This window comes from Aptenodytes patagonicus, chromosome 1 (genome assembly GCF_965638725.1).
Source record: "Aptenodytes patagonicus chromosome 1, bAptPat1.pri.cur, whole genome shotgun sequence".
Taxonomy (NCBI): domain Eukaryota; kingdom Metazoa; phylum Chordata; class Aves; order Sphenisciformes; family Spheniscidae; genus Aptenodytes; species Aptenodytes patagonicus.
This window is the reverse complement of record NC_134949.1, coordinates 16460938-16482956: the sequence shown is the minus strand read 5'-3', so window position 1 is coordinate 16482956 and position 22019 is coordinate 16460938. Positions and strand designations below refer to the sequence as shown.

Below are 22019 nucleotides of genomic sequence, written 5' to 3'. Positions count from 1 at the left end.
GCAACATGCATTTTTTCAAAAGCAAAGGACAATTAGTACAGCATGGCCAGACTTACATGCTGCCTATCTTAGAAGGTAAGCCAGATGGTGGGGGAATAAACTCTCTGTCCCTAGCAGAAGTATCATTTGTGTCAGCAGCCGTCCCACTTTCTTGGGTTTCTGCAACTGATGCAAGAGGGCCAGCCAAAGTAGAGTCTGCAGCACTGATGTCAGAGACTAAATCGCTGCTGTCTGCATATAGCAATTCCATCTGGGTAGTGGTCCTCCGGCGGGCCTGGAGACAAATGAAAACCAAGTTGCGACTTAAACATTTCATAGTATGTGTCAAGAGTGCTACATTTAAACTTATCATTAGCTGGTAATTAGCATCCCCCTTAATTCACTTGGCAACTACCTTTAGAAACTAAATAAAAGAGCTCACCTCTACACTTTGGCAACGATTTCAGAGGAGGCAAGTTAAATTCAACAGCATGAAACACTGATTTGACAACTGGTTTCCAAGGATATCCTTTCAACCAACTACAAGTGCCTGTCAATACTAGAGGAGTACAATATTACTCTCCTAAGGTTTGTCCAAATGAAACGTTATAAAGCAGAGAGGAATAAAGCAAAGTGTGAATTTAAACAGCTACAATTACATTGTCATGACTTCTTACACTGATGCTTCTTCTGATATGAAAACTCTGCTTCTTACTTAGTTTACATCACTTCAAAAGTAGTTTAGGCCAACATGAATTAAGATTTGCTCAGCATTTCAACAATTTGAAAACAACAGAAAACCTCACAAATGAGCTGAGCTTTGTGCAATACAGTCATTCTTAAAAAACTGATCATACATGTTAGGTGTCATGATGCTGTGAAATTAAGATCTATTCCTCGAGGAAAGAAAGGCCACTGGGGAATACAAAGGTCCAGTCTGAACAAAGCCATTACAAAAATGACATTGTTTATTTTATGCCAACGTTTTCAGACCAAACTCACTCAGGTTACCTGCCCAAAAAGAGCTGCACACCAACGAACGCTACCAATAATGCAACAGCCAACCTAGATATATTCCTCCAAAGCCAACTGTAGTTAGAAGAATGGAGGCTAAGCTTCTATTTACTTTGCCAACTTTGTTTATGCTCCTGTGAGCACAGAAGCAAAATTGCAGTCTGCGTGTTTCCAGTTGCCACTGCCATTAATATTAAACTGCAGCCAGCCTAGATATATTCCTCCAATGCCAACTGTAATTAAGAGCCTGGAGGTCAAACTTCAGTTTATTTTATAAACTTCCTTTACATTTCTATGACCACAGAAGCAAATTGCAAACAATAAGCTTGTTCACAGTTCCCACTGGCATTAACTTTAAATTGCAGCCTAACTAATACTAAATTGCAAATCTACTCCCGTTTGGAGTGCAAGTAATTGGAAGAACATATCTCTTTCTGAAACTATAAATATTCGACCACAAAATATTGAAAAAGTACATTTTTATCATTGCTTCTCAGAGAGGAGGATCACACAAAAGCATATTACATACAAATCACATGAACGGTACGTCGGTTCACCTTTTGCATGTCTTCATTCACTAATGTCTCTAGAGCAAAGCAAGAACATTCCCCAGAAGGTGCCATTAAAGTATGAATTATCATCATCATTGTACAGCCTACCTTGCTTTTGGGTTTGACTTCACCACAAAGCTTCAAAAGATCTGAAGATAATGAACTAAAAGAAAAATTGCATAGCAGTTAGAAGTAAATAGTCATATTTACGCAGAATGTGTATTTTTATTTAATTCTTCTTTCTACTAAAATGGTGAGCAAAATGAAACAGAACAATGTCAGAGGTATCTTCTAATGCATACATGATGCGTTACAAGAAGAAGAAGTGACAGTAATTTTTCTAGAACCAGATCCAGTTACCTGTTAACAAAGATTGCTTACCTTCCTTCTGTCCCAGGACTATGCAATGGGGCATCCTCATCAGTACTATCTTCCAAATTTTCTAGAAAATTTCCAAAAGAATCATGTTAGTCTGTCTGTCTACAACAGGACGTGCAGGTTTTAAGTGCTATACAAAACAGCTCAGAATGCTGAATGTAGATGAACAGCATACGAAAGGCAGGGATTTTCGAAATATCTTGACTATTTGCTAGCCAGTCGCCATTGAATTTTCCTGGTATCTAAACTAAGTTTTTTCATACAATCTAAATAAATCATACACCTAGGTATACTGTGCCAAATGTGGTCCTCTATTTATTGTAGCAGAGCAACAGGGATGACAAAACTAGAAATAAATTCTAGAAAGAAATCTGTAAGAAAGAAGATAAAGCAAAGGAAATTAACTGCAAGACATGGAAGAGACAGGATGTAAATCAATGGACAGTGAGGAAGTCTCTTCCTCCTCCTTTTTTTTTTTTGTCATCTTCTTGCTCTAAGACAGAATCAGCCTGGTTATAATGAAAAAAATTGTATTTTTAACTAGCTAGTGAGCTGAGGCTCAGCCTCAGCTTATATAGAATGGCACCATTTGGGCTGACAAGAAGCAAGCACTTCATTAGTATACAAGCATTTAGGTTTCAAAACAGGATGATGCCACCATTTAATACTATAGAACTGCTTCCGAAAAAGAGATTAATTGGATTGAAGTTAATTGTACAACGAAGCTGTTCAACAGAAATGCTCCTGAAGTAAAATGTCCACAAAAGACAAAACCAGCATGCATGTCACACACTAAGGCTGTCAAACATCAGATTAACATGACTGCATGCAAACAGTGCAAAACATTAAGCTGAGACAAGCAGTCCACGGCATATGTACAATCAGTTCCAAACTGTTGGGAAACCAAATCCCCTAACTTGCATATGATTCTAATAATACATTTTTAGCATGGTTTAAGGACATCGGTAATACATTCCTGCAAGCAAAATCCCTTATTTTTTAACATACTCATGAAATTTTAAGGGTTAAATAATCTTCTAATGACATTCCATTAGATCTCTTCTTTGTTATTAGAGACACTTTAAGTTTATTAATTTCTGCCAGAAAGCAGATACCATTTGTAATGCACAGAACCAATATATTCGGTACCCATATTAAAATAGGTTTGTCCATGTATATGTTTTAAGTGCAAGTTCATGCTTTGGAGAAAGGAAGGAAAGATATATAGTCTCCAGCTGAATTCTGAGAAAGAATGAAGAAAAGAAAAGGAAAATGCTGCCTTCTTGTGTATGCTAAATCTAAAAATGTTTGCTGAAAAAGTCAAAACCATACATCAATCTCGCACCAACAATGCACTTCAGAGGCACTCAACTGCTGTATTAGTTTCAACAATGTAATCTTAATTACCAGAAATACAACAATTTTATAAAGAAAGCAGAGTCACAGGAATAGCACTCTGAACTTTCTTTTTTGTTCCATCCCAGATTTGAGCCTACATTAAACCTTTTCTATACACGTTATTATTCTGTGTCTTCTGCAGAAGAGGGGATCTAGAGTACTGCTCCTTCTAGCAAGGCACAAAAGCAGCATCAATAAAATAAATGCATTTTTTTTTAATTATAAGTTTCATATTAGAGTGATGTTACTTCATCCCCTTCTCCAAGAACTTGCAAACAGCTTTTACAGGCAAAGTAGAAAGCATGGGATAGCCACAAAAGATGGGATTTTATCTGTGACCTGACATGTATTGATACTTTTCTTCAGTTTGTCTGCAATTCAGCACAGGAAGACTGCAAGAAGCCTCCAGGTAGAAACCAGCACACAGAATCCACAAAAGAAATAAGAGGCGGCAGAAGAGCAAGATTCTGCAAGAAGTCCTGAGTGAGAGATGAAAGGAGCAATAAAGTTAGTGAAGGCAGTACTGCATGCGAGGAGCATCTGAGATGACTGCTAATAAACCAATGATTGAAGAACAGTGGAGAGCTTTTCTGATGACTTCTCTTTTTCCTCATGCAGAGGCAACTGGACAGTACCAGTACAATGCAATACACCAGCACAGTTCATCCAGAGGAAATGACATTTGACCAACCCTCTTAAGATCTGCACATACATGGCTGTGAGTCACATCCATGAATGTCCAGATGTCACAGGTGAGGAGGAAAAGCAGCTTCTACAATTCTTCAGAAAGGAGTCACTCCAGCGACACTTCAGGACTCAACTTCGTGGTCATGTTAACTCTTCACAAGAGCAGATGGGATAGCGAATGGCAGATGGTTCATCCCCACACAAGGCAGGTGTGCATTTAAAACCCATTCTGAGGGTCAAAACTGAAGCCTGTGATGTGCTTTGCTGCAGACTGAACCCTTTTCTTAAGTCTACGCTTGAATGCAGGTGCACTACTACACTGGCAAATGCCCAAACTTCAAGTCAAGTGTATTTAAATGGCTAAGAACTTTTGAAGATGTCAGAGCTAAAAATAGGCATCAAGGGAATGGTTCACAAGCACCCTGGAAGTGCAACCCCTCTGCTTCGGATAGGGCTGGCTGGGTACTGCCACTGATCTGTCAAGGCAGCCTGGTGAAACTGGTCTCAGGATCTGCTGCCACCCACACAACCACCTCTGGGAATCATGTCAGGTTACCAGGGAGCCTCTGCACCAACAGAGTCCCTGCTGACCAGCTGGCAGTCCCAGCCCTGAAGCCTCACTACAACGGTGTCTGAACTCCCTACAGCTAAAAACGTTTAGCCGCTAGTGACCTACAAAGCACAGACTATCAACAGTTTGGATTTCAGTGTGGACTGAGGTTAGTACAGCATATTCAGCCGAGATACACCCATAGTGAAGTTTCCTTCCTATAAAGCGTTGACGATAGATCTACTGTTTCAATGCGTTTAACAAGTGTCTTTCCACTGCTCCAGATGCTGTTAATAAGTAAAAGCCTGTCCAGAGATGAAGAAAACGCAACGCTAACTTCCTGGCTAGAGAAACATTGCTCTCACTCCAACAGGGGTGAACACACACACATGCACACACATTAAGGGTCTATTTTAGATACACTATGATATTAATAACCACTGAGGTTCCTGAACAAATACTGGCCATATGCAGCAAGATGCCCTGACACAGATCTTCAGGTGTCACCCGTCAGGAAGCTAGCAAAGTTCTCACCAGCTTACACCAGATGATGATCTATACACTTTCAGGTAGTCTTGTGCTTTTGAAATGTTTCAGATGCCTATGCAAACTAGCACAGAACAGCATAATGGGATTAGAAGTAACACGAGACAATACAAAAGGAACTGTTACTGACATCAGGAATATTTTTTTCAAGTTTCAGACATAGCCGATTTTGTGGCTAGGAGCAAGGGAGGGGAGAAAATAAACATAATGTATTTGGGAATCATTTAAAAGCAACAACAACAAAAGACTCAGTAACTAAACCCAATTGAAAAAGTGAGATATAATCTGCATTCTGTACAATATTTACATTACAAAATGAGCTATCTGCAAAAGGTTAAAAATGACCTGCATGCTAAGAATTACTTTTTTTCAGACCTAAAAAGATGAGCAGAATTTGTCACAACTACAGCAGTAGTGTATCATGAAATAGCTTTATGTAGTCTGAACATACTATAGGTTCGTAAGCAGCAAGTCATAAATTTGAAATACAGCTCTGCTTACTGTGTTCACTTCTCATCTGACAAATCTAACTAACATGAGGGCTACGGGTGGTTTCAGAAAGGAAGAAATGCTCTGTAAGCTCATGATAATGAGTACATTTACAGAATAGCTCATGCAAACTTCACACACTCACAAATTCTAAGATGCACCAGTTAGTGAACATGAATGAATTAGTAACTCATGCAGCTGTACAGTACACAGAAAGCTAAACATACTTACCCAGCGGTATGCTATCTAGGTCTGTGTAAATAACAGCAACAAGGAAACAAAAGCAACACTCCAATCAAAACATATCCATTTATAAAAAAAGAAATAAAACAAAAGTACCCAAATGTATTCTAAATTTTTCTTAATATCATCTCATGAGAAGCAGAATAGATGCCGTAAAAGACATATGATGCCACTTTCAAAATCACTAACATATGATGATTGAACAGGATTGCATATTTAAAATTTCACATTTAGAAGTTAAAATCATACCAAATTGTAAATGCGTAGTCTTTTGTAAAAATAAGCAGATTATTTAAATTTATTTCCTACATTTCACTGCTGAAGGGATATACTTAACATACATGCACATCAATTGTGAAATAAAGTTTGAGATGTTAAAATACAGCATCTATTCAGAAAAGAAATAGCCTAGAATGCCCAGTACAGCATGCATGAAAGGCAAACCATGACATGCAGCTGACTATTCAGAACACAAGATGACAAAATTACCTTGCAAAGCATGACCCAGCAAAGCATCAAGTTCAGGATTTAACTCAGCTTTTTCTTTTAGCATATGAAACAGCAGTTGGTTTTGAGTAGCACTAGTAATTTCTGTCTGCTTAAGGCGTCCCTCAAGAACTTTGATCTGAGCTTCTTTCTGAGCTGCTTGGAGACCCTAGGAGAGAGAAAGAAAGAAAAAGATAACAAATGCTTTATCACAACTCTTTTGTTACAAAATGAAAATTGTCCAAACTTTTTAAAAACTACAAACACAAACAACATGTACATTGTAACCTTCCTCTCATATCCTAAAGATTGTGTCAACTAAAGGTCCTTCTTTGGTTTTTTTAGAAGAGCCTTATTAAGCATTCATTTAACTTGTGCTCCTCAGACTCAGCCACTAGATGCATATTTGCAAGGCAAAGTTGGACATGACTCCCAAGTACAATTCATGGATTCTTTGCATTTATTTAAGAGTAGCAAGCATCTGAAAAAAATCAGCACCTCCATTTTTCACAAGTACTTTTTTTGTTTTAATTCTTACCTATGATACTCTATAACAAACAGCAAAAACACCCCCAAAAACCAACCAACCAAAAAAAAAAACCCGCCAACCCCGGAACTGTAATCTTTCCTACAGAATCACTCAGTGAACTTTCAGCTTCTGCTGAAAGATCTCATGGCCTAACTTAAGAGAGAATCCATTCTAAGGGAACTTCCCTAGACCCATGGATTAGTGGGAATTTTTTAGTTGTAGAAAATGTAGCCAAGGAAATTTACAGAGAATGGTTTCCAAATAGAAGAAACATGAAGGTACAACACATCTTCTGAAAGACTTGTAGGATAACAGATGACTTTGAGTGCTAGCAATTGAGAAAGAAGTGTAGTACTATGGACTTACACATTAGATTGATTTTATCATGAACTAAAACAACGTATCAATAGACACATTTTGCATGTGGAAACAGACAACAGAACAGACAGCAGGCATGACCAATTTTGCAAGAAAACATACCCTCAGTTTTTCTACACGATAAATACTTATCAGAAAGAGGAGAAACACCTTCACATAACGGAACTTTTTATCATGAGGAGAAATTGTTAGAGTAAGTTAGAGGTACTCTTTTCATTAACTCTGCTGCAAGGAATTAGGTATCCCTTCAACACACCCAAGGGCTGAAAAAAAATCAAGACTGAAATTTGCAGAAGCCAGTGTGATTGTGGGAATTTTTTTTTTTCTCCATATAAAACACACAAACTTTTTTGATTACCTGCATAGTGATGAATCAAGAATGCAAAAAAAAGAACAGAGAATTGGTCCGTGGGACTGACCCAAAGCCCATTTCAATAGCCTTGAAATCTTTCATTTGATTCAATGACACTGAATATGGGCTCCAAACAGAAAGAAAAGCAGCAGCAAGAGCATGTGATACATGTGTGCACAGGGTTATAAACTGCCAAATACTCATTTCGAAAATATTACTCCCAAAGGCTTTCAGAAAAAGCCCCTATTGCTCTACTGAAAAGTAGAAGTCTGACTAAAGTATGCCAGTCATCAATATATACCTTAAAGCAAGTTTTTTAAAGGCTCATATTTTTAAGGAAATGGCCAAGCCAGTCTTTAAAAAGAGATCCTGAGCATTCTTTAGGAGCTTGTTGAAAAACATAGAAAGATATTTATTTGATTATGTAAAGCTAGTGCTCTTATAGGAACAACATGAGGCAATTAGTAGAGTGAAGTAGGCTCTACTGGGAGTTGAAAAACAGGCAATAGGTTGAAGGGGACAATGGATCTGAAGGGCCTTCACACTGAGAACTGGTGTGACTCAGTAGTGTTGACCAGCTTTGCTTTGTCTAATGCGCATTAGTCAGTCTTTATGCCAGCACAGCTCTGCTCCTTGTACATGGCATAGTCCTGGCACACACATATTTCACTTAATACATTACCTTATTGATACCCATTGTGAGGAAGTGATCAAGCAAATATCGAGCTTCTGTCAAAGTGCAAGCATTAATCACTGCTGTTACATCCAAGGTCTCTCCTTCTTCCTACGTGTACAACAATAAAAACAGTCAGACTGTGAAAAATGCCTTTTTTTTTTTTTTAAATCATTACAGTAAATCACAGAAAACAAACAGTGAAGACGCTGCAACATCACCCGGTTCATCCCCTTGGTACCTCTAAACCATGCCTGAAAGATTTCTTTTCCAAACTATCCCCAAAACACCCCACAGTACAGACTCCGCAGCCTTCCCACTCTCTTCCAGTGCTTCAGTTTCTTTCCTATTAGAAAGCTCTTATCAAACTCCAACTCAGACCCCTTCTTTCTACAAGCTAAGCTACTCAGTGGATGCAGAAATGAGTGCATTTCTTCAATCTCTGCAGCCTTCATGCATTTGAAGACTTCTCCCCCTAGTCTTTTCCTCATTTTTCTTTCCATTATTCTCACTCAGTATTAAGCATTCTGGTACCCTTAAGAATTATTAAGCCTTTGTCCTGGTTTCACGTTTGTGTTCACCAATTCTTTACTGGTAAAGTCATGTAACCTTGCACCATGCTGTCCAAAATTCAAGAAACCCTGATGTGAGCAAAATAGTAGAAGCTGCTGGTGATGTAACATGCATTAAAGCACAGATTAGCCCAAGGTGGGAGAGGGAGAACTCAAGCACTGCCATATAAAAAAAATATCGGTTAAGTATTACAGTTCAGACTTTATGCTACCACGTGCCAAGAGACCTAGGAGATTGTATGTGGTAAATTCTTCCTGCTAGATCATGTAATGTATGATGCGCATTATAAGAGTTTTCACATTTGGATTTCACTGCTTTTGGTAATATTCAGATTTCTACATCAATCGTAATAGACAATTTCCTTTTACTAAATTACTATTTGAAAATGTCAACCTTAAACAAGCAACTTGGCCTGAAAAGGCTCTTTAGTTATAGAAAGCCACTGTTCCGTAATTGAAAATATACTGAAATGCAATATAAAGAATTTACATAAATTCTCACATACAAAAATATATTTAAATATATTTAAAGTATACAAAAACAATACAAGGGAGTGGAAGCATATCGACAGATGCAGGAAGAGGATACAAGCTGTTAGCCTTCAGTCCCAAGAATTATATTAATTTAATGCTAGCAGAATAGAAAGCATCAGCTTTGACATTCAAATGCTTTGCAATCTTAACTTGCATTACACTATTGACATTAAAACTCAGATCTGAAAGTTCAGTTGTATAAACACTCTTCATTTCAAACTTCACCGAAGTTTTCACCAATTTTCACTTCCTGGGTCAATAATTATACAACCAAAACAAAATTCATTTCTAAATGAGAACATTTTCAAGGCTAACACGGTTGCTTTTTCTTTTCTCCGTTTTACCATTTTTGCATTAATATTTGACCTACCTTTGCTTCCTCCATTTGCATAATGTTTGCTTGGCAGTCAGAAATGCTGTCGTTAATGTAGTCTATATTCGCAGTTAGTGACTCCATCTCTTCATTTATGTTTTGGACATTTCTATCTGCTTCACTGCCACCCCCATCCTTGATAAGCTTCTCCCTTTTCTTTGAAAGCTTTTCTCTTCTTTTTGTAAGTTCTTCACGTTGCTACTTTCCCCAAAGACATAATATTACATAAAAAGGAATTAGTAAACACTTAGGACATTTAAGCACCTTTTTGTTTTGTTTTCCTTTCTTTGTTATACTTGAACTAACATATCACGATTTCTACAGGAAGAAGTTATATATGTGAATATATTAATATATTTGCACATGTTCCCATTAATGTGCTTTTTATCTCTTACTAAGCACAGCAATCCCATGATCCAAATGCTTACTGGAGTTGTTAAGAGAGTCTTCATTGACTGCAATGGATTCCAAGTCACTTTGCCTATGCCACCATCACAGCAATTCATTTACAGTAAACATAAATGCACTGCTCTCTCTTTATTCAATACAATGATACAGCCAACAGTGCACAGTAGATCACCCACCGTAAGTAACCTGTTCATATCTGCCTCCATATTGGAAATGGTCATCCTCTGCATAATGATATCAGTCACTCTGCGTTCAAGTAACTGCCATTTCATCCTGGCTGCCTTTGAGGAGTAAACTCTGCTTGTCACTGCTTTCCGCTGATATTTCTTTCTGTGATAAATTCAAAAGAAACATACAGCTAAGACTAAAGTAGTCCAATTACACATTTGAATGTGAAAATGATCAAGCCAGAATATTTTTCACAGACAACTTAATTTCTTGCAGAATTTCTTGCAGTTTTTCATTGCACCAGACAGCTACCTGCACCCAGCCCTGAACTCTACTGCACTCTAATTTATTGCATTTGAAAAACAGGTACCAAACACTGTGGCATCTTGTATGATGCACCATTGAAATTGAATACCATCTGAGAGTTGTTCCCTATTTAACAAGGGGATCTGCTTCAAACCACAGTGGAAGATCACCAATAAGCCTAATACATTAAACTGTGTTTTCCAACAAGTTTTTCTGGCAGTGGACCACCAAGGGCATTTCTCTTTAAGAGTAGATTAACTGGATTTTGAAATTTTGGGGTTTCTTAATATGACTTGTTCTTTAATGACATTTTATATTACTCCACACTGTCTTAAACCCACAAAACTCAAATTACATTTGATAACGGTAAAACGCCCATTTTATGAGCATTACATGGCAGCAGTTTGAAAAATAACAACTGCTGCAATATGTATCACCACAAGATTATCCGCTAGAAAGTCCATGCAATTTTCAGTTCTCTTAAGAGAGTACTAAACAGTCTTAATCCTTACCCTGTTCCATTTGTTGCAGTTACAGATAACGCTTGAACCCTTGCAACAGGAATTCTCATCTTCTGCTGTGTTGCTGTTCTTGAACCATCGTGCTCGACTGATGAGCTAGAACTTGCTTCCTGTATAGGATGCTCAGGCAGGCTCAGCTTTCGACTTACTTTTCCTGCCACTTTATCAGACAGAGGCCTTACTTGCCGACGAAGGGCTGTAACCTGAAACAGAGTACAGAGACACGATTACCTCTCCCCAAAACTGTGTTCTAAGTTACAGCAATACAATATCATTCTGTTTTCAAAGATGCATTACTGTTCTACCACAATACCTCTTCAGTTTTGCGACGTAAGATGACTTCTTGATTTCTTTTCTGAGCTTCCAGAAGCTTGAGCTGATGCTGTGAAAAAATACAAGCAGCACATGATTTTTTTCCCATTATCTGCCACAAGGACTTTATTGTATAAGAAAAGACCTTTACACATTAATACAAGTTTGCAAAACTGTTGTGACATGAAGTGGTCAAGTCACAATTGTTTCTTGCTCTTCCTGGTGCAGAATGAAAATTAGTGTTTCACTATATCAATTCACTATATCAATATTCTATCAAAAAGAATACTTGCATGCAAGCAAGGTGGTAGCAACAGTTTTGTGAAGATTCACTAATAAAATAATACCGATATACATATTCAATAAGCCTTCTATTTTCTGTTGCACTTATCACCTGAAGCTAGGAACTGAGTTACCCTAGAAGTCAAATCAATTATGTGCATTTTGACTAGTGAAAATATACAGGTACATGCCTGCCTCAGTGAATGCATATACACATGGTGTGTGCCTGCAAGCAGGTGCACATCATAATGATAGATGCTTATACCAAATGAAAGTTCTGTCAAATCACCTCTCGTTTGCGTTGCTCCTTTTTAAGCTGTGCAATCTCTCTATTTCTTCTAGATTCAGTCATTCTAGCTTTCTCCTGCTCTTCTTTCATTTGTTTCATCAAGCGAACCTGTAAAGAGGTCATCACTTAGAAAAGCTGTTTACACTGAAGTGCTGTTCCCTGCCCCCACTCATACAGAGTTTCTTCTTCAGATTGCCATCTTCCAGTATATTACATACTTTTAGCAATTTACCTCCTCCATCTAATGTGTCTTCTTCACTCAGTGCTGAATAACAGCTAATAAGCAGTGCAAGCTTCTCCATGTTTGATACTGTAATTTCCGTTCATTAAACCTAAAATCCACCCCTCTCCCCCAGGAATAGCCTAGTCTTCATATCTTTTCTGTTTTCGGACTTTTGAGCTGCTGACAGCAAGAACAGAGTTATCTGGTAGATAAATGCACAGGACATTTCAACCCATTTTTCAGTAAACATTCATTGTACAACACTTCAATATATGGAAATATACCTTGGTTTTCTTCATCTCTGTCACCTCCTGCTGCAACTTCTTCAGTTGCTTTTCATATTGAGACTGATTTTTAAGCAATCGTGCATGTTCCTTTTGCGCTGTTTGAAGTCTCTGCAGTTCTTTATTCATGGCTTGGAGTTTCTTTTCATATTCTGATTTGATTTTTTTTGCCTTTTCTTCTGAATAGGTCTCTACAGAACCTAGAGCGAAAGGGAGTTCTTAATCTGCTTTTGTTCAGGATATTTTCACTTTGCCAGCCACAGCAGATGACTGCTTCCTCTGCTTTTAGTATTACCTGCAACATCTTTGAAAAATTTAATTTGTCTCTAGCTCCTGTCACCTGCACTGCTTCGAAATTTCCACCTTGTATGTCTTCTTGGATAAGAGATCAAGTATTAACACTTCTGGTTTTTTTTGCACTAGACAACAAATATCTGAGTACATGAAGACACAGATACACGCATGGTTGTTCACACATATGTGCACAAGATCATAACAACAGCCCCAAGAGCCATCAAGCCTAGTATCCCTTTTCTGGCACTGGTCAAAAGCGAAGGTCTAAGGAACAATAAGGGAACAGCAAAAGCATATAAAGTATATAACTATAAAGCATATATAGTATATTTTTAAAAAGAAAGAAACAAACTACTTCCCCCAGTACTCTCCCAAAGTTCAACTATTTGTGGCTTAGGACTTCCTGAGCCAGAATTAGTTTTTCATCTCAATACAATTATATATTCAAAAAAGTTTGATCAGTAAAACATCTCTGCAAGGCCACTGATCCTAGTTCTTACTTTTATGCAAATCAAAAGAAAGAGGGGAGGGAAGAGCGGGAACTTTTAATTCAGGAACTGTCTCAAGGACTACATTAAAATGAGAGCTCCTAGAAAATTGAAAATGCTTATTCAACCAAATCAAATAACCTGTTAGTAGCAGTGTCTTTTCAAAAAATCTCTCTCAATTCTGGTAGAAACTAGAATGAGTAAAGTATGATTCACTGGCATTATGGGTACAAACCTATTTCTGTTTTCTGCAATTTCTTATCACATTTGAAAAAGGAAGTGAGGGAAGTAGCAAACAATTCAATTTCAGTATCTTACACAACATCTAGATTTAAATGATTTTGTACGTCTTACCCAAGTTTTGAAGAACCTGATCTCTTTCAAGCTGAGTGTCTCGAATCTTATGTTGTAGCATCATTAGTTTCTCTTCATATTGTTTTTTCAGTGTTTGCAGCCTTCGCTGGCTGTTCTCTAGCTCATCAATCAGTTTCTGCTTAATGGCTATTTCACAGGTGATATTTGCCAAGTCAGCTTGATAATTTTCTAAAAAAAGAGTTGAGTAATTAAAAATTAAGACTTCTGTTAAAGTAACAGTGAGGATCACATAACTATAGATACGCCCCGCAACGTTATAGTAATTTCCTGACATGTAAATTGTGCATAGGAGAATTCTGCACAAAGCACAATGCAGCAAGCAAAACTATTATCTGCAATTCATTATAAAGTCTCCTCCTTAAACACTCTCCCCATCCTAGAACTGGGAAAGAGGTAGGGAAAGATATCTCTCATTGGATCACAGTTGCCCATATGCTGTAATTCCTCATGTTTAAATCTCAACATCAGCAGTTGGTCCTTCCCCACACAAAAGTTGCACAGGCTGAGACTTCAGTCACATCTCAGGGTTGCAGAATAACTGTCATTCATAAACCCAGCAGATTATAAAAGGAAAATCTGACTGCTGTCAGACTCCAAGGGAAGACTTTCCATTCACTAGCTCTTACAAAAATACAGCCAAAATTCTGAGAACAGAAGAGCCGCCTCTATCATGGAAGTGGAATGGTGAAGGGAATGAGAAAAGTAGGAAGAAAAACTAAGGAAAAAGGACTAACCCACATGCTAAATTTACAGAAATTTAATTTCTTTAGTCAATTATGTCCTTTTTTGGCTTCAGATTATGTGCTCCAGAATAAAGATGTCAGCTGAGGATTTTTTTTTTTTCAGGTTCTGCAACTCCTGCTAATAGTTTGTGTGACTCTCAAACAACAAGGAACAAACAGACTTGGTTTGCCCATTTGGTCCAGCTCACATGAGAGAATTGCTGTTGATGCTGTCTCTGATTCTGGCAGTCCTAATTTGCATACCACACGTAAGCCAGCTGTTAATGCTTCTACATAAAGCCATAGCCTCTGAAAATGAGGAAGGCTGATGGACTTCCAGCCTTTCAGAATTCTACCCATTTCCAAATTAGCTGAATGGGAGCTATCACCTTGGTGATTAGTCCCGAGACATAAAAATAACCCAGTATTTAAACCTTACACTTTGGATATTCTAACTAAGGAAGAAATGTGTTATCGAACACCTGATGGCCTCTGGTCAGTTTTAAAGCCAGTATGGGGACACTCGATCAGATGTATATTACATGTTTTAGCACCATAACTGAAAAAGAATTCACTGGACATACAATCCACAGAGAATTATGGACAGTGAGTTGACAGCACGCTATCTTGCTTACCAAAACCCAAAGAATGACAGACAGTATTTGTAAAATTCTACAAAATATTGCACTGACATCACCTTTTTCATCAGAGTCGGAATCCGATTCATCTGAGCTTTCGACAACTTCCATGTCATCTTCATCCTCATCATCTTCCTCTTCTTCATCCTCATGATCACTTACTTCCTGAGTTTCCTCCTACAAAATGTACAAAATAGATGTTGAAGCACGCCCTCACTTTTCCATCCCCCAATCACTTGTGACTATCACTGTGAAGCTACAGCATTCACCTGACCCATTCCTAACTTCCTTTCTATAACTTTGTAAATCATTAAACAGACAATGAACAAATAAACCAAACACTTTAAATACTTACTGCTTCCAATTCATTATTCTCTCTCTCTGAAGTGCCTTTTTCATCTCTCTTCTCCTGCTCGTTATCTGTGTTATCCTCTTTAACACTAGCAGAAGAGGCACAGACACAAAATATTCACAAACTGAAGTGGCATGTGCTTCCCATCCCCCAAACCAATAAGTTGTAATTCCAAATAAAGATGAAAACCAAAGTGTAGTTGGACAAAGGTACAGGTGTTGGGCATGGGTAAAACACAACTTCCAATCTCCCGCAGATAAAATAATGCTTAATTGCTCTTAATCTTAGCTTGCAAAATAATATTAATGGTTAGCACATTGTTTTAGGGCATATTGCACAACTAGGACAATCAGAATACACATCTTCATATACTACAGCAGTACTCATTTTGCATGGAAGTTGCAGTGTACCCAGAATAGCTTTTACAAAACAAGAACACCACTGTGCGCAGGAACAACATACATTACAGGTATTACTACACTCTCATGCTGTAACAGAGCCTACTGTGCTTACAATTGTCTGAAAATTTACGTATAAGCCTTAAACAATATCCTAATTTATCATACTATAACTACTCTTTTGATCAGTTATCTGGGAACATCAAGGGAATGCTCAAAATAGGCATTGATACAACAACAAGAAGAGTTGAGAAATACTGAATTTTTGCAATAGGACTGTCCGTCTCAAAAAGAAACTTTTCCCAACTATTAAGATTACATCTTAATATATTTCCATGCTTTTGTTTTTCAGACTATGGTTTAAAACTTATTTAAAAAGTCAAGTATCTCTGTATTCTTTCCTCTCTTGGCAACCTGAACTGTAGTGATGGCTTATGCAAATTACAGCAGGGTTTTTTTTGGTTTTGTTTTAAGGGTTTTAAGGGTTTGGTGTATTAGCCCTTAGGACAAATTTTAATGTTTTTAAGTGCACGTTTGAGACATCACATGCAAATGTAAAATTCAAAAATCAGTGGCACTGCAAATTGTCATGGATCAAATGTCAGTCCCTCTGGCGCGACATGTGCAAAACCCAAACCATCCCCAATAGATGGGAAATTGTGATAGAATAGGGCTAGACACCATAGGGGGTAATAACAAAAAAAATGTGGTTAGGATTGCATAATGTGGAATCTGCCTCACCTAACTTCAGCTGCATAAAAGTTCGGCAAGTTATGTGCTGTCACTGATCAGGCAGGGTAACTAGGAATGCACATCTTCCTCCACTGACACCAAAAAGAGCTCAGACTCGAGGTCTAACTCTTAGACAAATCCAATACTCAGTGCAGTGACAAGAAATGTTCAGTAGATTCGAGACACTATAATTTGGCAAGTGACACCTAGAAACCACCTTTAAAACAGAGCTCTACTCTGAAGAGTGCCAGTTAAGTGACACAGTGCTTCTGTGCACACATGATTTTTTGTTATACTATTTTTTAACCTGTTCAGTGCTAACTGGTTCCTTCTGCCCCACTCATCACCAGTGAAACCAAATCCAGCTACAGCTGACCATGCGCAAGGCAGAAAGCTTTTGCTTGGACCATCTGAATCCACGCAGCAGCCGGGGAGGCTGGAAGTAAAAAGCCTAACCAGATTTGTCCAGGAAAAAAAAAAAGCCAAACAGGGAACACTGAGCCACGCAATCTCATTTCCACAGATTCTCATCTCACTCAGCCCACAACACGTTCTGGTTTATGTTGGTTAATAAGCCTAAATGATAACAGATCTTAGCTGCAATCTTCATGCAGACTGAGGCAAACCCCCAATTTCCCTTCTGCCTGCACACAGCATGGAGCTCACCACTACAGAGAATTTGTGTTCTGCCTAATAAAGGGGAGAGACAGGAGGAAGGAGAGCCAGCAGCTCTCCCATACAGAACTGTACTGCTTAATTTGTGTGCTACTGATCTGTGGATTCACATCATCTGCATGAATTCAGTGGGGTTTTTTTGGATCAAAGTAGACAGCTGAAAAATAAAAGCTCTGTTGCTTGCATTTTTAATGACAATATATTTCTTTTTTTAGAGCCCTCAACTGCTCTCTACAACTAACTACTTTAGGTACTGCTTTGGCTGAAACTGAATGGAAGGAATGGTCAAGGCTTCAGTCACACGCTTTCAAAAATAAAAGAAGCAGACTTAATTGAGGTGTGAAGGTCCAAGACCTTCTTGATCTCACATGCCAAAATTATTATTGTCATATACTGCCTGCTATACATCTCATACCATATGAGCTGCTGTGCCTTCCTCCTGCCTTTCATTCCCAAAGGCACCACCTCCCCACAAACGCTTACTCAACACTGTGCAATCCCAGAGTCAACCTCAATTCCACAATAGAGGTTTCTTCCAGACAAAACACTTGTTGAAAGTCAAACAACAAAAAAGAATTTTGAAAAGCCAAATGAACTACTCTTGAAGTTCTGTGAATCTGCCCAACTTCTTTTCATGTATGACAACCAGTTAATTGAAATGATAGGTAATTAAAAACTTGGGAAATATTCCAACCTTCTTTCTTCTTGACTGCTTTCCTCAAGTTTCTGTAGCCTTCAAAAGCAGGAGGTACAGTATTGGAAGGCCAAGCCAATGAAGGACAAACCAGACAGTGAAAAGCAAAAGTGATAAGAAGGTAAAAAAAATGATATATGAGCTTGTGGAGTTTAAAATGAAATTTTAAAAGATACCAAGAGACAACAAGTAGTAAAAAGGCAATACATTTTGCACAGTTGGAAAGTAAATAGAAAACAAAGAAGAAGCATTTGTAGGTTAACTAATCTGTCACTGTCAACAATTGTAAATTCAAATTACACTAAGGAAGAAGTTTTAGATATAGACAATATATTTTACTTTGAGAATTATTTCTAATATGGATTCGAAAAAATCTCTTGGTTCTAGAAAAAGCTTTCTCCTCTTTTGCCACTTAAAATTGGCAGGTAAAATACTGAAAATTGCAAGAAGTACTGCCACTGAACCAAAGTTATATATCCTCAGGAATATATCAGGAAAAAAAACAATGCACTAGTTTTACATATGCTGATAACATTGTAATATAAAATAGTAATGAGAAATTTTTAGTACTAATACTCTAAATCATATATTCTGAATATAATTCATATAAAAATCTCCAAACTGCATTTATTTTTTGGTTTAGGGTTTTGTTGTTAGTTTTTAAATAAAAAGCAGAAAATTGCTGTTTATTTTTCTGGGATTCAAAAAGTACATGCCAATGATTGCTTGTGATTTTTTAATAAATTAACAAAAAATATGCATCAAAAGCAGTGAGATGGACAAAGTGTTAGTATTTTTACTTGTACTTTTTCCTCTTGAACAAATGTGGATGTATCAGTAAAGAAATATCTGCATGACATATAAGTGTAGAGATGGCTTAAATTTCAACAACTACTAAAATTCCTCATGTTCCCATTATGAGCAAGTTTTGAGCAAGAGCTTTTGCTGCCTTTTCACCTTATACTGCCTGCCATCTTCCTTCAGTGTCAGCTAGGAGCTAACACGCTGAACCTCATCTAATTTTATCACTAATTTAGTTTAATAAAGGTTAGGGAAGTCAAAAGACAACAGTCAAAAAAGGTTACCAGGTATGTAAGGCTGACTAATGATTGAAAGGCACATGGGAGGTTTGCTCTGGGGCTTCTGGTGAATAGGTCACACCTACACTCCAATCAAGCATGTCAGTATTTCAGTAGCCAAAACATTACTGCTGTGTAAACTGCTTCTGATAAAGTTTATGACAGATGCTTATTAAAGGCTACAGATATATAGCAGTACATACCTGCTGCTCATTCAGAAACTGGCTCTCAGATCTTCAAAAGCTAGCTCACAACAATTTAGATAAGTTGCATGTACTTAAAGATATGCATCTTTCATCATACTGACCCATAACCAGGAAACAAACAGATCAAGAAAGGTAGCAGAATGGGCAGAACTAGTAACTAGGCTTACCAATCCCGTTTTAATAGAAAAACGCTAGTTAGACAATTTTAAAAGAACAGCAACCCTAAAAAGAAATAGTACAGTAAAAGCAGCTAAATGCCTGTAGAAGACAGAAGTAGAGCAAAGAATCCCTACCAAACTGCAGGGTAAATTGTCCCTTTGCAATACATTAGCATACCCATTGCCCATTCCTGAAATTTCAATAGAATAAAAATTCACAGTGATATATCCTGAACACGGACTTTGCATTTCATTAATTAGATAGAAGCACTCTGCAGATAACAAGTATGACAGGCTATATACATAAACCCTCAAATTCTAACATTTATTAGCTTCTAAGGAATTCTTCTCCTAATATATGCACCTCAGGAATGTATAAATATTTATTACAAAGCAGTCTGCAGATGTGCCAGTAGACAGATTCAAATCTTACCAGCACTGTGAAGAGTATGATCCCATTCTATAGAACACAAGACCCGCTTTAAGATGGAGGCTGGACCATCAAGAGGTCTCTTCCAACTTAAATTTTTCTATGGTTCTCTAATTCTATAATGCTAGGATAGAAAACTGGTCTCAATAATAGTTTATGGTAAGTAGTCCCTACTTCTGGATCAGACCACTTAGCTATCCCATTCACAAGATTATTGTCCTGGTGTGAGCAACTCTGACTAGACGCAGAAGCTTCTTTCAGGGAAAAAACCAAACAAACAAATGAACAACCATGTGTTTTACTTACTACTGTATGTGGGGTAAAACTTCCAAATGTTTTTGGAAAGTTTCCAAATCACCTCCTACAATAAGAGATATTACTCAATATATCTAGTAACCTTTATCTGTTTTCTGGTCACAATCCTGTCTGCTACCTAATACTCAGGCCCCAACCTAACAATTGGGGCTCTAAGCGTGTATGTAAATGCATGCTTGATTTTAAAATGTGTTGACACATACAAAAATCAAATCTGTTTGTTCTGGTATTTACAGTTAAAGAACATATTGAAGTGTTTGGTTGAAGAGATGCCAGAACATTCTGCTGATTTCATTTAATACTTCCATCCTCCCCTCAAGTTCCTACAAACATGAGACACAAAATCTACCAAAATCCCCATAAAAGTCTGAGTTTCCTGAAAAATGATATGCAAAGGAAGAATCTAGTTGTTATTAAAATGAGTTCTCTACAAGTATCAGACATTTGTGTGGTGAATGGATTTATGGATATAAGACCTCAAATTGCAGATATCACTAACTCAAATCTACTTTATATTTCAACTATATTTTAGGCTTATACTGTTTTCGTTTTGCTCTTAACTTATAGAAGTAGTCTGAAGGGCCATTAGTAGAAAGAGTAATAGAGTAGAAGCATGGAAAATTTCAAGGAAAAGGGAAACAACTCTAATGGAATCAAAGTCTCCGAGTACACAGAGCCTTGCTGTACTAACTGCTGTCTGAACAGGCATTTATGTCAATGTCTATGAGCATTTTAGTACATGAGAAGTTGGACAACAAAAAACAGCAAAGCATGATGTTGCAGAGAATTAGGAAACCTCAAATTAAAAACATTCATAAAAGCAGAAGATAAAGCAAAAGAAGCCATTCCAAGAGCTACCAAAGAATTCCCAGCTATTCAGAATATCTTTTCTTCAGAAAGCTGTTTCAGTTTTGGTATCTGGTAGAAAAAATTATTATAATTTTTGTTTTTGAAAACTTCTGTTGAATTTCAGATGCATTATAAAAAATTTAAAAAAAAAAATCAAAATTTATGGAGAGCACCTGGTGCTTTTACCATTGTGCATAATTACATAGAAAAATTCATTACAACAGAGACATTCATCCTACAAATACTATATACTTCACTGGAAGAAAAGATGCAAAAGAAAAACACCTATAACTTCAGTGTGTAAAAGGGTTTGAAGGAACAGCAGTTTAGGATCCAAACCCACACAGCAACAACAAATGAATTTTAAAGTCTCAATGGTTAAAAAAAATACACCTCTTTACCAATAAAGAGAAAACAAATAGCATTATAATTCATACACCACCTCTTTTTCTTTTTCCTTTCTTTTTTTTTCAGCTTTTCTAGATCTTTCTTGGCTATATCTAGAATTTCCATTGTCTCTTTCTCTGAAGAAAGCATAGAAGCAGAAAATGCTGATGGTCCACCAAAATATGTGGCTCTTGTTGAAGCTCTTGACAAATTGCGTCGAAGATTTTCATTCACTGCTTCACTTTCTAATAATTTTGCTCTTAAAAAAAAAAAAATTGTAGACCATGAATCACAAGTATTGCTAATGCATGAGATACATTTAGCATCTGAAACTGCAATGCACTACCTTCAGTTTTAAAAAAAACTACAAACCAAGGTGAAGTCTCACAAAATACAAGTGTAGTAAATCCCTTGATGAGACCATTTTACACAACAGTTACGTATATTGTACGTATATCATATACCCTAGACAGAATACATATAAATATAAATGTCTGTATAAACATAGACACAGATATATAACTGCATATGCTGTATGTATATACACATTACACAAGAGCTACAGTATTATGTAGCTCTAACACTAACTGGGAATAAGCCAGATAACTTTTTTTTTGCATGATACACCTCCAAGAAAGAGAGAAATAAAAATATCTAAAATATTTAATACTTTTTTTAATTTAAAAGGAAAGCAGATGCTTT

The 22019-nt window shown here is 37.2% G+C and overlaps 1 protein-coding gene across 3 annotated transcripts in view; it reads right to left on the bottom strand.

Annotated features, from left to right (window-relative positions):
* The window catches only part of KIF21A (kinesin family member 21A), a 76961-nt gene that overhangs the window by 23457 nt on the left and 31485 nt on the right, over positions 1–22019 (bottom strand). For all 3 annotated transcript variants that reach the window (XM_076328899.1, XM_076328912.1, XM_076328906.1), the window contains exons 13-29: positions 21373–21576; positions 17894–17932; positions 15398–15482; positions 15102–15219; positions 13662–13850; positions 12526–12725; positions 12019–12126; positions 11449–11517; positions 11127–11338; positions 10317–10470; positions 9730–9930; positions 8263–8364; positions 6325–6490; positions 5824–5844; positions 1926–1986; positions 1653–1707; positions 57–274 (exon numbers count right to left, since the gene is read on the bottom strand). In XM_076328899.1, the coding sequence (XP_076185014.1) occupies positions 57–274; positions 1653–1707; positions 1926–1986; positions 5824–5844; positions 6325–6490; positions 8263–8364; positions 9730–9930; positions 10317–10470; positions 11127–11338; positions 11449–11517; positions 12019–12126; positions 12526–12725; positions 13662–13850; positions 15102–15219; positions 15398–15482; positions 17894–17932; positions 21373–21576 (2202 nt within the window). The remainder of the gene's footprint in view (positions 1–56; positions 275–1652; positions 1708–1925; positions 1987–5823; positions 5845–6324; positions 6491–8262; positions 8365–9729; positions 9931–10316; positions 10471–11126; positions 11339–11448; positions 11518–12018; positions 12127–12525; positions 12726–13661; positions 13851–15101; positions 15220–15397; positions 15483–17893; positions 17933–21372; positions 21577–22019) is intronic.